The following is a 13,190-nucleotide window of genomic DNA, read 5'->3' on the forward strand; positions in this document are numbered from 1 at the left end:
GTGGCAGTGATGGGTCTCAATTTTTTCTGGCGAGCAAGATGGTGATTGTTATCAGAATTAACAAGGAGATAGTGGTGGCAGTTTTCAGATCTGAAAAAGATGAAGAAAATGGTAGTTGGAGTTGTGGTAACGTCAGTAGCGAAGATGGCAGAAGGTGGTGGCGCTAGTTCAAAAAAAGGAGAAAGAAGCCGTGCAATGGCAATGGTAATAGCAGATCTTAAAATAAAACGATGGTAATCGTAGAGGAGGTGAAGTGGCTCAAAAAAGATGAGAAAGGTGGATTGTGGCGGCAACGGCATTAATGGTGGTATATGGTGGAGAAGTTATGGCAAAGAAAAATGAAAAAGAAAGAGATAAAGAAAAAAAAAAAAAAAAGCTAAAAATAATACATCTCACGCTCTTAAGGTAGGTGTATCACACACACTTTGCCATATCAGCAAAAAGTGTTTAACGGGTATAAATTTTGAGTTGTGTAAATGTTCAATTGGAACAAATCTTAGATAAGGTGTCTAAGAGGAAATGCTAGACAAATTTAGGGAGTTGTGTATGATTTTGGCCTAAAAAAATTAAATTTAACTAGAGATTTCAAATTTTCACTTGTAATAGTTATACTCCTAATCAAAACATTGCTCACCCAGACTTAGAAAAAAGTCAAGTTTCTGTGATGGACGTCGTCCCCAGTCAAGTTACTCAATCCTCCTATTATCCGAACCAGATATAAATATTTGATTCAAGCTGAGTCCCAAAGCAGCTATGATTATAGGTACAATAATGCGGTAGTCTAATCAAAGGTCAAACTGCGAATACATACAGAAATGACAATGAAAAGAAACATGCTTGAATGAAGCAAAGCTATCTACTAAACCTAGTAAAACATGCAACTGTAACACGCAAGTCATAATTAAGCCAAAACCATAATGAAGAGATAAAGGCATATGTTTAGCTTCCTCCAGAAAAGAATTGTTACTAGGACGCTGAGATCTTGAGCCACAAACTCGTGCATTACTTGTGCCCTCGAAAAAACATGTACACTTTCTGCACCGATAGTACAGAAGAAAACGTCATAAGATGAGAGTAGACGGTCAGCATCCAACAATTTTTGTTTTTCCCTCCCTCCATATCAGTCATACTATCATAGGGAGGAGGGAATCAAATTGCTTGGGTTTGGGAAAGCATTCATAAACAGGAGGCTCAACAATAAAACAGTAAGCAGAACATAGAAATATGAGGGCTGGTACTCCCCTTTTTTTTCAAAACAATGATAGTGCCCGGCCATGCGCACCTCGACTATTCTACTGGGTACCTGCTACTACCTCCTACCAACACAAGTACCGGGTAACTCTGCCTTAGGCAGATGGAAAGAGATCTTTTTTCTCTGTTATAATTGGTCCGATTTTAACATGAGGGCTGGTACTTGGACCACTAAACTTCCCTTGGAATCAACTGTCAAGATAGTACCCTGTTGAATTTTAAGATGTATTAAGATAGCTCTTTCCCCCTAAAGTTGGTCAGCATTTTCACTCGTAGTAGTACGGAACAGCTTGTTATCAAGCATTAAAAAGTCTAATCACCAAAATGGTAACAGGGCTAATATATACAACTTAAAATCAATAATTTTAGGTTCTAGATAGGGCTACGAAAAGATACAACCCCCCCCCCACCCCCCCACCCACTCACCACCCCAAAAGAGACCCCCAAACTGACTCTTCATTTAGTCCCTGTACTGGAAAACATGGCAGTTACTCTTATAGGTTGCGCCAACTTGTTCAAGAGATGTAGATTCTCCAAAGGGGAAGTTCTTAGATATCTAAATCTAGTTGAAAACCTAGAAAATCATCAAAGAAATGGAGATACTTTTTTCTTGATGAACGAAAGAAGTGCAGATAATACCCCATCCTCCCCTTCGCCAAAAAGACTGCCCTTCAAACAGCACGCAAGAGCTAAAATATGAATTAGAGTACAATTCTCTCTTTCCCTTAGATTTCACCTTTAGGCCACGTAATCATGAAGCTCAAGCCACAAGGCAAACATGAAGCAAACTAGAAAAGCTAAAAAGAGGAACAGGAGAGAAAGAGAACAGCAGATACCAGAAGGCTAGGTGGAAAGAATGCCCTAGTTGATTATCATACAATCAATTGATCAATGAACCTGACATTAAGAATCTCAATTCTGTAAAACCTCACCTGCAGCACCCACAAGCTAAGCAAAGCTTCCAAGCAGAAGAAGGCAAATCCAATCAAATAAAAGATCTGCAAGACGAAAAAGAGAAGGATAACACAAGAATATATCAAAAGATAAGATCAAACAGCCTGATAAGCTAATACAGGCATTAACAGTATATTCTCTAAATCAAATAACAAACTAACTGCAATATGCAATGAGAATATCAAATGACAGTAATTCAAGTAAAAGTCAGTGCAAAAGTAACTCAGACTCAATCTGTAATGAGAACTGAGAGCTTTTCCCCTTTTATCCTTTTCACAATAATACTTGGAAGGGAAGCATCTACTACCCAAGAAGGCATTCAAATATTTTGAGGCACCAAGAAAGCATTTAAATTGTTGGAATAAAACAAGCATTCCATCAGTTAGAATAAAACAATCATTCAGCCAGTTGACACCAAGCAATCTTTTAAGTCTTTCCAGGTCTTCCAGAGTCAAAATTTCCTCATCCAATAGCATTCTTAGTTAGTACCATTCAACTAAGCCTGTTTTTGATGAGTGAAGTGGCTAGGCTACATGCTTAGCCTAGTATTCCCGGATTGGCATTGGATAAGAAAGATTTTGCTTTCTTTCCGCAAGGAAAATCTTGATTGAAAGTCCATATCTTTCTATTTTCCTCTATCTCCGGCTAGAAAAGAATGTATGCGTCAAACTTTGATGTCTCACTGGTTTAGATACAACGAGATAATCATCAAAGTTCGGGAATCTCAACTGGAATACCTCACTGCACCGGTACCGGAATGCATGCTAATATATATAGTGCCAGCACTCTAGAGTAACCATCCTGGTTTTACAACTGAAATTGAAACTATAGTGGTTACTGTTTGCAACTTCCCCAAGAAGCAGGCTAGATTTGGACCGCACAGAATCTGTTTGGAATACAACGCCCATGCCAATGGTTAAGAATGTGATGCTAAGTTCGACTTCAAGAAAGAGACAGAAAAAAGATGCAGGGCATGGGACGTAATCCCTTTGGCACTTATGTGGGTACTGCAGAATCAGAGGAATAGGAAAGAGCCTTTGAAGAGGTGCAAATATGATTTTGTACATTGAGGGATAGTCTTTTATTTTAGTCAATTTTGGTACCGAATGAGTTCCTGTTAGCATAAATGATGAGTAACGTTCATAGAGAGCCACATTTTTGTGCAGGCTCTCAATACTTTATAGACGTCGTGTATGCCATTTGTTCACAACATCAATAAATTATTGTATCAAGAGACAGCCGCAATTATAGTACATAATACATCATTTAGAATTTTATTTACTTAAAATTACTATCTAATTAAACTAAGAGGGTAACTTATTAGTTAATTAGTAAACCATATATTGCCCATGTACTGAATGCATCCAACGGTCTGTGTAAGAACATTGGGGGAGTTCCAAATGCAGCTTTTGTGCTCAACGTATCTACTTTGCTCCTCTTCAATTTTTCCCTTCTCTTCTTGCTGAGTAGGGATTTAGTAAATGAGGTTAACTCAAATCAGAAATCCCTCAGCAAAATCTCAAGCATAAATGTGCTATCTTTATGTATAAATCAGGAGCCCCTCTTCCTTTGGGATGTGTTGGAAGATATGCTTTCCCTATCTGTGGGATACTCTTTTTTTTGGGGGGAGAAGGTAACAGATTCCAATATATTGATAAAGTAGTGCCTAGCACAAAGATTGTGTTAAGGAGTAACAAGTTACAAGAACCAAATTGACAAAAGACCAATCTTGTAACAGCTACAAGGTGCCAATGAGATCTACTAGAGACTCCTGTCTGTGGGATACTTATTCTTTATTTTTTTACCAAGAACGCAGAAACTGAGATTCAGAAAAAGAGCAAATTTGTTTTATCATATATTGGTGAAGCCTTGAACTTTAAGTACTTAGAGGCCTCAAAAATAATACTCTACCTTCTTATCTACTCTTGACACCTAATATTCCTCCTGGATTTCATTAATATCACATACCTAGAAACAGCTGCATGACGCAAACTTATTTTCATAATACTACCAAGGGATAAGGGTGGGATGGATGGGATCCCTCCGCTCTTAACCAGACGTCTCAGGTTCAAGCCTTGAGAATAGAGAATCCCCTAGAAGGAAGCGCTTCCCCCTTTAATGGGCCATATGCAGCACAAATCTGGATTAGTCGGGCTAATGGATCGGATACCAGATGGTTATACCACAAACAAACAAAAGGCCATAATAAATTACAACTGTGGAAGGTGCACTATTTTGTTTCAAACAAACGTGTCAAAGAATTTGTTAGTTCTTTCAACTCATTAAGCAAAGAGCAATAAAGTAAACAAAGAGCAATAAAGAATACACAACTTACCCCAACCAACACATGGTCAGAGAAGACATCAATTGCTGCAAGGATACCCCTGGAATAAAGTAAAAAAGAAAGCAGAAACAATTAGGTGAAATATGGCAATGGCAATCCAAGGGAAAATGGAAAACCCCTGATAACAATCCACTTCATTTAACAGGCAAAAATATTTCATCGTTCCCTTATTCATGCTCATAAAGAGCATTTTGCACCATTCAAAACCAGCATGCTCACTCAGTTCATTAAAAAAATCATATATCAGGGTACAACCAGCACTTTAAGGGGACAATTTGCTTTTATCTGTTTCATATCAATATGGAACAAATATCCTTATCCCAAAAAAATTGATATGGTACAAATGCAGATAGACTGATGCACCAATGAGGGAAACGGTAATCTGTTGGTCACAAAACTGAAGCATGTGCTTTTTATGGTGCATGACACTAGGGGTTTCTTGAGATCTTCAACTCTTCTATCACCCTATGAACCAAAATATTTGAACAAACAAGGGGAAAAAGGCGACAAGGCAACTGCATCCAATTTAGCCGCCAGCACAGTTTCCTAGGATAACATAGAATTTAAAATATATTTTCACCTAAAAAGTATATCCTTATAGACTAAAAGAAATTCTACTATGCTAAAACAGCCTTTCAGAACTAGCAGCTTCCATAGAAAATTTCACTCAACGGTGCAAGGTTAATGCACTAAAAATTACAGAAGCAGAACTTACGTTAAGGATTTTCCGTGAAATACAATGGGAGGAGCAATAGCAGCAAGTATGCAAAATCCGATGTGAATCTGCACGTATAGAAACATAAGAAGTAAAATACTAAAAATCAAATCCGGACATAAAATAGGCAGCATCTTTATCACTTTTGTTAGCAGAACGAACCAAGTAGAACATGAAAAACCAGCCAAACTTCAGTGCGCTGTCAGTTCTGCACATCACCGCAAGCTCAGAGTAAAAGTCAGTCCATGATGCGGAAATCAAAAGCTAAGAAAAACTGACAGGATATTTTATTAAGGCGATTATGAAAAGATAGTGAAACAACACTAGATACCTCATCGCGTTATACAGAGGCCTGTACCATAAAACGTACGAAAGGGGACATCCCATTAAAGCATATATTATAGCCAGGAAAAAGATTTTAACACCTATATAAAGCAAGAACTAGATAATGTCAGAAGAATTGAACTCAATTTTTTTTTTTAAACCTTTAGACCAATAAAAGAGAATGTCATATAAGCAGCAGCAAAGAGAGAATAAAACTCACCACCACCCCGAATCCAACAGATAGTCACGGCAAGAACATTGAACACCAGACAAAAAACAATACCTGAAAAAGATTTAGAGCAAATCCAAAGAGGTGATGAAATAGAAGAAAATTCAGATAACACTTGGAAAAAGAGTAAGGAAAATAGAAGAATATCCACATAGCACTTGAAAGAAAGAGTCACATTTGTGAGAGAGAAGACAACTGTGGAACGAAGTATTACAGCCCATAAACCAGATAGTCATCTATCCCAGTATATTCTTTTCCACAACAGCCATAAACCCTGTCATGTAACAAAGAATCTACTAGTTTCGCTTCAAGCTATTCAAGTTACTCACATTAAACTCAAATGTCGAGTCAAGTGAATTAGATGAAGTTGCCAAATAGCTTACTTTTAGGTTCCATATCTACTAATTGTTTTGTTATTATTAGTGAAGAAACGGTTTTGCTGAATTTCAATCAAAACTTTGGACAATTGAAACTTCAGAGCTGAACGGTTGTTAAAGTTTGAAAAGATAAAATCAAAACTTGCAACGACTTATTTATGCTGCTTGGATCCCAAAGAGAGGTGTAAATAGAAAGTCTAAAGTCTTTTGACCCTAATCATAAATGGAAGCAGCGACAAAAAACAGAAGTACTTTCATTCCATCTGTTTCTCTCATACATTATTTTTAAAATCAGTAAGCAAAATTTTATCAATGATAATGACAAACCAACCAATAAAATGGAGCCTGGTGCATGCAAAAATAGGCCATCCCTTTTACAAAACCAAAAGATGGATCACTTCTATATAAAAGCTAGTCCTTGAATGAGCTAATGAATACTATCATTCTGCTTCTCCCATACATTATATGCTCCGTGAGTTCTGAAAATGAGGCTTGCGAAATAGAGAACTCATGCACTTCAAGGAGAAAACAAAAAAAATGAAGGAAAGGTAGGAAAAAAAGTTGGAATGTAGAAGTGAAAGGTTGCTTGCGAGAAAACAAAAATCTATCACCCTAACTTCTGCATCCTTCAAAACAAAGGTTGCCTTTATTGCACCGTACAAACTAGTAATTCTATTAGCTAAACAAGATATTAGTCTATTGCCCACCCACAATTAATTCGATAGCATCCTTTAAGAAAAGAATTGCCAAGTTCTCCATGGGAAACAGGCAAATTCAGTTTTACACAAATGAAAACAGCTAGTCATCAACTTAAGTCTTAAACTACTAGCCCAATCGAGTAAGAGACATTTGTTAGCGTCAAACTTACCAAGTAAGGTGAAGCTACTGGTGCTCGCTGTACGTGTTTACTTTTACAGTAACGACATTCGGCTATCAATTTAATAGAGGAATTTATGGTTGAGCTTTCTGGCTATTAGTAATCTGAATAGTCTTGGCCCTTAGGACAGGGATCATAATTTTCTGTCGAAAACCTGAATGAATTCAAGTTTGATCGGTTATACAGTTATACTGGTCCTTGTTTCAACAGAAATTAGGCAGAAGCAGAGGGGAAAGGAATCTCATTTTTTTGTCATAAGCTTGGACCCCGCAGGAGCTTAATGAACGGGCTCCCCCCCCCTCCCCCCCCTACCCCCCCCCCCCCTTTTTCCTTTTGGGTCATATGCTTGGACCGAAAAGCAGATAGTATATTTCCATGTTACATCTTTTAAGCTAAATCCTGAAAAAGAGAAGCAGAGAAACCAATGCACCCTGCACATATTGAGCCCAAGGAAAAGTGAAGAGACTGAAGAATTTCATGTGAGATCAATTATTCTGTACTAGTAGGCACAAATTTCTCTAATTATAATCAGATGGTAATTGTGCAGGTACTTAATGACGATTGGAGATCAGAGAAACATTTGCAGAATAAAACCTCTTGATATTCAAAGAAACATTATTATCTAAGAGAAAACAAAACAGAGGTGAAGACACTACCTAACCAACTCGCAAATGCCAAATACTGCAGCTTCCGAGAATGAGCTGGTATTTCATTTGCTATATCATGATGAATAATTGGGAAAAAGGGAGGCCAATTCCTATCATCAGTTGGCACACCAGCTGGATTGAATATAGAAACACATCATTTGGGCATTTTAAAGAGAGAATAGGCCATTTTAATAACAATCTAAAACTAGCTCAAGTCATTGCTTACCGCCAGCAACAGCATCTTCTCTTCGTTTAATATCCTGTCAAACGGGCAATTAATGAAAATCATGCACAAGCCTCAGACTGAGTTGAAGCAGATATGAACTAGACTAAACTACATAAGTTACAGAACTCAACGCAAATTATTTAGCTAAAAGAGCATTCTGGAAATCATTCATCAGCCTCAAATATAAATCGGGAAAAATATAGACTAAAATAGCACAAAAGTTGAAGAGGTTGCAGTAAATATTTTAGCCAAAAAAACTAGGAACTAAACTTTCCAAAAGAATTTGCACCCTTGCAGCGACAATCAGAAATCAGCAAAAAAAATGTAGCAATTCACATTGCAAATGAAGATTTTAATTTTAGGGAAAAGAAAAAGAAAAAAAAAACAACTCTTTCTCTCCTCTGCAGATCTGCTTCCCAATTTGCTAATTCTTTTTGCTTTTTATTGGAACCCTGAAAGAAAATTCAAAAGAACAGATTCAGAAAACTCGATGTTCTTAACAAAACAGCAAAGAAGAGCATATCAACTTCATTACATTCATTGAATCCAATGGGATGTCAACAGTTGCATCATGCTTTTGACCAAAACCAAGAGTACTAGCAATCATTTGAGGAAAGCGTGATTTAGATGCAGGAGCAGAGCCACCATTCTACAAGAAAACACAGATGACAAATGAGGATTTTGCATTAAGAGCAGAGTCAAAGCAAACAGGGTGTAAGAAGTTGCAATTTGAATATTTTAATATAGCAATTACTGCACTTCAACAAAGCAATTTTAAGTTGATCATAAATTCACTGTAATTGTTCCAGAACTCAGTGTGGCCATTTTGGCACTAACAATACTCACGACCTTGAAGGCAACAACAACAACATACCCAGTATTATCCCACACCATGGGGTCTGGGGAGGGTAGTGTGTACGCAAACCTTACCCCTACCTTGTGAGGATAGAGAGGTTGTTTCTAATAGACCATCGGCTCAGGAAAGCATAAGCACCACATTAATGAAGGAAAGCATAAGCACCACATTAATGAAAATATGGACAAGAAGGGACAGTACCAAAAAGCCATATAAAAGCAGAATAAAAATAACAAGATAGTAAGGTAATCAACAATGAAAGAAAACAATGGTTAGTCATAAAAACCTACTACCAACAGAAAGCGAGACTGCGTGCCAATACTATTGTTATGAACACTCTAGACTACCTACTCTACTACCCTAATCCTCGACCTTCTACCTTCCTATAAAGTCATGTCCTCGGTCAGCTGAAGATGCGTCATGTCTTGCCTAATCACCTCTCCCCACCTCTTCTTTGGCCTACCTCTACCTCTCCGTAGGCCCTCCAATGTCAATATCTCACACCTCCTCACTGGGGCGTCTATGCTCCTCCTCCTTACATGACCAAACCACCTAAGCCGCGTTTCCCGCATATTGTCCTCAATAGGGGCCACACCCATCTTATCACGAATAACCTCATTTTTGATCCTATATAACCTGGTATGCCCGCACATCCATCTCAACATCCTCATCTTTGCTACCTTCATCTTCTGGACATGAGCGATCTTGACTGGCCAACACTCAGTCATACAACATTGTTGGTCTGACCACCACTCTGTAAAACTTACCCTTAAGTTTCCGTGGCACCTTCTTGTCACACAAAACACCGGAAGCGAGTCTCCATTTCATCCATCCCGCCCCAATGTGTGACATCTTCATCAATATCCCCATCCCCCTAAATAATAGACCCAAGGTACTTAAAATTCCCTCTCCTAGGGATGACCTGCGAGTCCAGCCTAACCTCCCCTGCCCCTCCTTGAGTCTCGCCATTGAACTTACACTCCATGTATTCTGTCTTGTTCCTGCTCAACTTGAAAACCTTTAGATTCCAGGGTCTGCCTCCATTCCTCTAATTGCAGGTTCACACCGTCTCGCCTCTCGTTAATCAATACAATATCATCTGCAAATAGCGTGCATTACGGCACCTCCCCTTGGATATGGCGCGTCAGTACATCCATCACCAAAGCAAACAAAAAAGGGTTGAGTGCCGACCCCTGATGCAACCCCATCATAACCGGAAAATGGTCTGAGTCCCCACCCACCGTCCTCACTCGGGTCTTTACTCCATCATACATGTCCTTAATCAGCCTAACATAGGCAACAGGTACACCTCTAGCCTCCAAACATCTCCACAAAATTTCCCTCAGAACTCTATCGTACGCCTTTTCTAAGTCGATGAACACCATATGCAAGTCCTTCTTTCTCTCCCTATACTGCTCCATCAATCTCCTAAAAGGTGGATGGCTTTTGTAGTCATACGCCCCGGCATAAACCCAAACTGGTTCTCGGAAATAGACACACTCCTCCTCACCCTTAGCTTTACCACTTTCTCCCAAACTTTTATAGTATGGCTAAGCAGCTTGATACCCCGATAGTTATTGCAATTTTGGATATCACCCTTGTTCTTGTATACAGGAACCATCGCGCTCCACCTCCACTCTTCGAGCATCTTCTTCATTCTAAAAATGACATTAAATAACCTAGTGAGTCACTCCAAACCTCCTTTGCCCGCACTCTTCCAAAACTCCACTGGGATTTCATTGGGCCCGATCGCTTTGTCCCTGCTCATCTTACACATAGCCCCCTCAACTTCATCAACTCATGACCTTGAAAGATGAGTAGAAAATCCATATAATTCTTGATAAGAGGACAAATCTTGGATTTTAATGGTTCTATGTATTTCCAGGTCCTATGAGATGCATGTGTGATTGTGAGTAAATAAGGAAGTAAGAAAGAGTCTGCTAAAGGATATGGAAGTCAAGTTCCAACTAGGCAAGGCAGCAAGTGACATTTGATCAAGTGAACCACTTTATGCGACTAACCAAACGGGCTACAAAATTTGTTCTAGTTAACGTAAGTAACCTCTTAAGACCTTTAGGGTATTAGCTTATTGACTTGGTATTTTTCTCATAAGTCTGATTGTTTCTTCTTTTTCGATGATGGGTGGTATCTGCCACCTCGCGCGCATGTCGATTATTCCAACAAGCACCTGCAACCTCCTACCAGGTACCAAATAACTCTACCCACCAAGGCTTAAATACACTGAGGTTTCAAGACATGAATGTTTTAAAAAAATTGTAGTTTTTTCACTTCCCTCACAACATAGGCGACGGCATTGCTTGTATTCACAGTCTTGATAAAGTAATGATACGTGAATTAGTAGAATTTGAAGAGGGTAAGGCATTGTTCTGAATTTGGAATCAAATAATATTGGTGTTGCATTAATGGGTGATGGTTTGTTAATACAAGAAGGAAGTTTTGTAAAGCAACGGGAAGAATTGCTTAATGGATGATGGTTTGTTAAAGCAACGGGAAGAATTGCTCAGGCCTATTTGTGTCGTGTTATAAACGCCCTGGCTAAACCCATATCATAGATACCTTCTTATCAATGTATACATACTCATTTTATTTATTTAAATAAATATAAATAAATAAATAAATAAATATATATATATATATATATATATATATATATATATATATATATATACATAGATCCCTTGCCAGCATACTATTTTGCGAAAGTGGTTCTACAAAGAAAAAGAGACTGATCTTTCAATGCTTATTTCCTTTTTTTACAATATAGATAAATTTAAAATGTTTAAACTGCGCCCTTTTTCTTAATTAACCTGGCAAACCATAACTCATATTATTGTCATTGTTTTTCGTACCTCCATTTTCCTTAAACGTGTGAAAAGGAATGCGCTATACCTAAACATAATAATTCAAACAGAAACACCTTTCATTTAAGAGCCGTCATCATAAATCAAGGACCAGAAACTGTGTATAGAACTGGTAATGTCCAAATTTCTTTTACAACAGAGTCCACCAACCTTTAATAGTGTAATTAGTATTTTATTAAACAGGACGAAGAATCAGTCTTTTGATCCTCCTCGAGCCTACTCTAGACTTTCAAAGTAAGACTCTAATACAGTTGGTGCAGACGCATACCCACTAAGAAAGCTAAATAGAAGAAATTTCCAAGTAGAAAATCAGCTAAAGTTTTGTTGCTCATATTCAAATCGCAGCGGAAAACAGAAATAGCTGGGTGATTCCTTCTCATATGTCTAAATCTTAGTAGGGAGAGTTAGTCGGAAGTTGTGCTAGTGGGATGTGGTGGGGTAACCAGGTGGAAGATAGTTGAGGTGCGGATAGCAAGCTGGCCCGAACAAAAATAAATAAATTTCAGTAAAATACTACTCCTAGTATAACTTTACCACGCCGACAAACCAATCTTAAACACCAAAATGTACCTTAAAATATTAGTATAATTTTCTAAATTCCTATAGAATAACAAAAATAAATGCTAAACTCCTTAACAAACTTCCACGATTCGAGAAGTCAAATCCAGATCAAACAACTCATTCCAAATACCAAAAAATAGCCGATAAAAAATCACAAAGATCGACAAAATGGATAACGCAGAAGAATAATTTAGAAAAAGCTAGATCTAAAAAATGCACCCATTTCATAATTAAATAAAAAACTTAAATAATAAAAAAAGCATAAAAGTGCATTGACAAAAAGGCGGTTACTGAAAAAGGATTGACTTCAGGCTCCTCTTCGTCAAACGGATTCGGATCGTTTCCTCTACTCATTTTTCTCTCTTTCTTCAACTTTACGACAAGTTTTTGCGGAGAATTTTGAGGTATCAAAGTGAAAATTATAGCAGAATTAATGGACGGATTTGTATATATATTGGAGAGATTTAAAGCAAAGGTGACTGAAGTAAGTATCACATTCTGTTCCGGTACGACATCCAAATTGCTCTTTTGTGACGCGGGATAATGAATTGAGAGTTGAATGACATATTTGACCATCAGGGTGTGTGAAATCACCGGCTAATGCCACTTCATAAATGTTCTGGTGCAGTCCGTGTTTATGAGAAGAATTTGGTACTAGCTATGTTATGCAGACACGTGGAACTATTGTGAAAGATCAAACGGTTATTGGCTGACTGGAAGCTTAATTTGTCTTAGTGTGGATGTTGTGTATAGTTGATTTTGCTTTCGCTTTGATGCTTTGCAACGCATCTGGATATGATTTGTAATTACGGTTTTATCCTTTACCGAAAGGCAGGTTTCATGTCTTTTTCCTACTGTTAATAAGAGGCAGTTGAGGAGCTTGGGTCGTCCTGTCAGCTTGAAGGATTATTGTTTGCCCATGAGTTAGCTCATTATTACTACAATTG

General features: G+C 38.0%; 1 protein-coding gene across 1 annotated transcript; it reads right to left on the bottom strand.

The window, feature by feature from the left end:
* On the bottom strand, positions 675-12,925 carry LOC109228531 (secretory carrier-associated membrane protein 4-like). Its single transcript, XM_019393651.1, has 12 exons — positions 12,535-12,925; positions 8,480-8,593; positions 8,334-8,396; positions 7,945-7,978; positions 7,728-7,850; positions 5,809-5,871; positions 5,596-5,689; positions 5,427-5,472; positions 5,265-5,332; positions 4,541-4,589; positions 2,184-2,249; positions 675-1,035 (listed from the first exon to the last, which is right to left on the bottom strand). The coding sequence occupies exons 1-12, from the start codon at positions 12,817-12,819 to the stop codon at positions 1,003-1,005; spliced, it is 1,038 nt and encodes a 345-aa protein (XP_019249196.1). The 5' UTR covers positions 12,820-12,925; the 3' UTR covers positions 675-1,002.

This window comes from Nicotiana attenuata, chromosome 7 (genome assembly GCF_001879085.1).
Source record: "Nicotiana attenuata strain UT chromosome 7, NIATTr2, whole genome shotgun sequence".
NCBI lineage: Eukaryota > Viridiplantae > Streptophyta > Magnoliopsida > Solanales > Solanaceae > Nicotiana > Nicotiana attenuata.

Coding starts and splice junctions, on each gene's coding strand:
- LOC109228531 (XM_019393651.1), bottom strand. CDS start 12,819: ATGGTCAAATATGTCATTCAACTCTCAATTCATTATCCCGCGTCACAA. Junction 7,851..7,944: donor AGAAGATGCTGTTGCTGGCG/GTAAGCAATGAC, acceptor TATTCAATCCAG/CTGGTGTGCCAACTGATGAT. Junction 1,036..2,183: donor TTAGCTTGTGGGTGCTGCAG/GTGAGGTTTTAC, acceptor CTATCGGTGCAG/AAAGTGTACATGTTTTTTCG.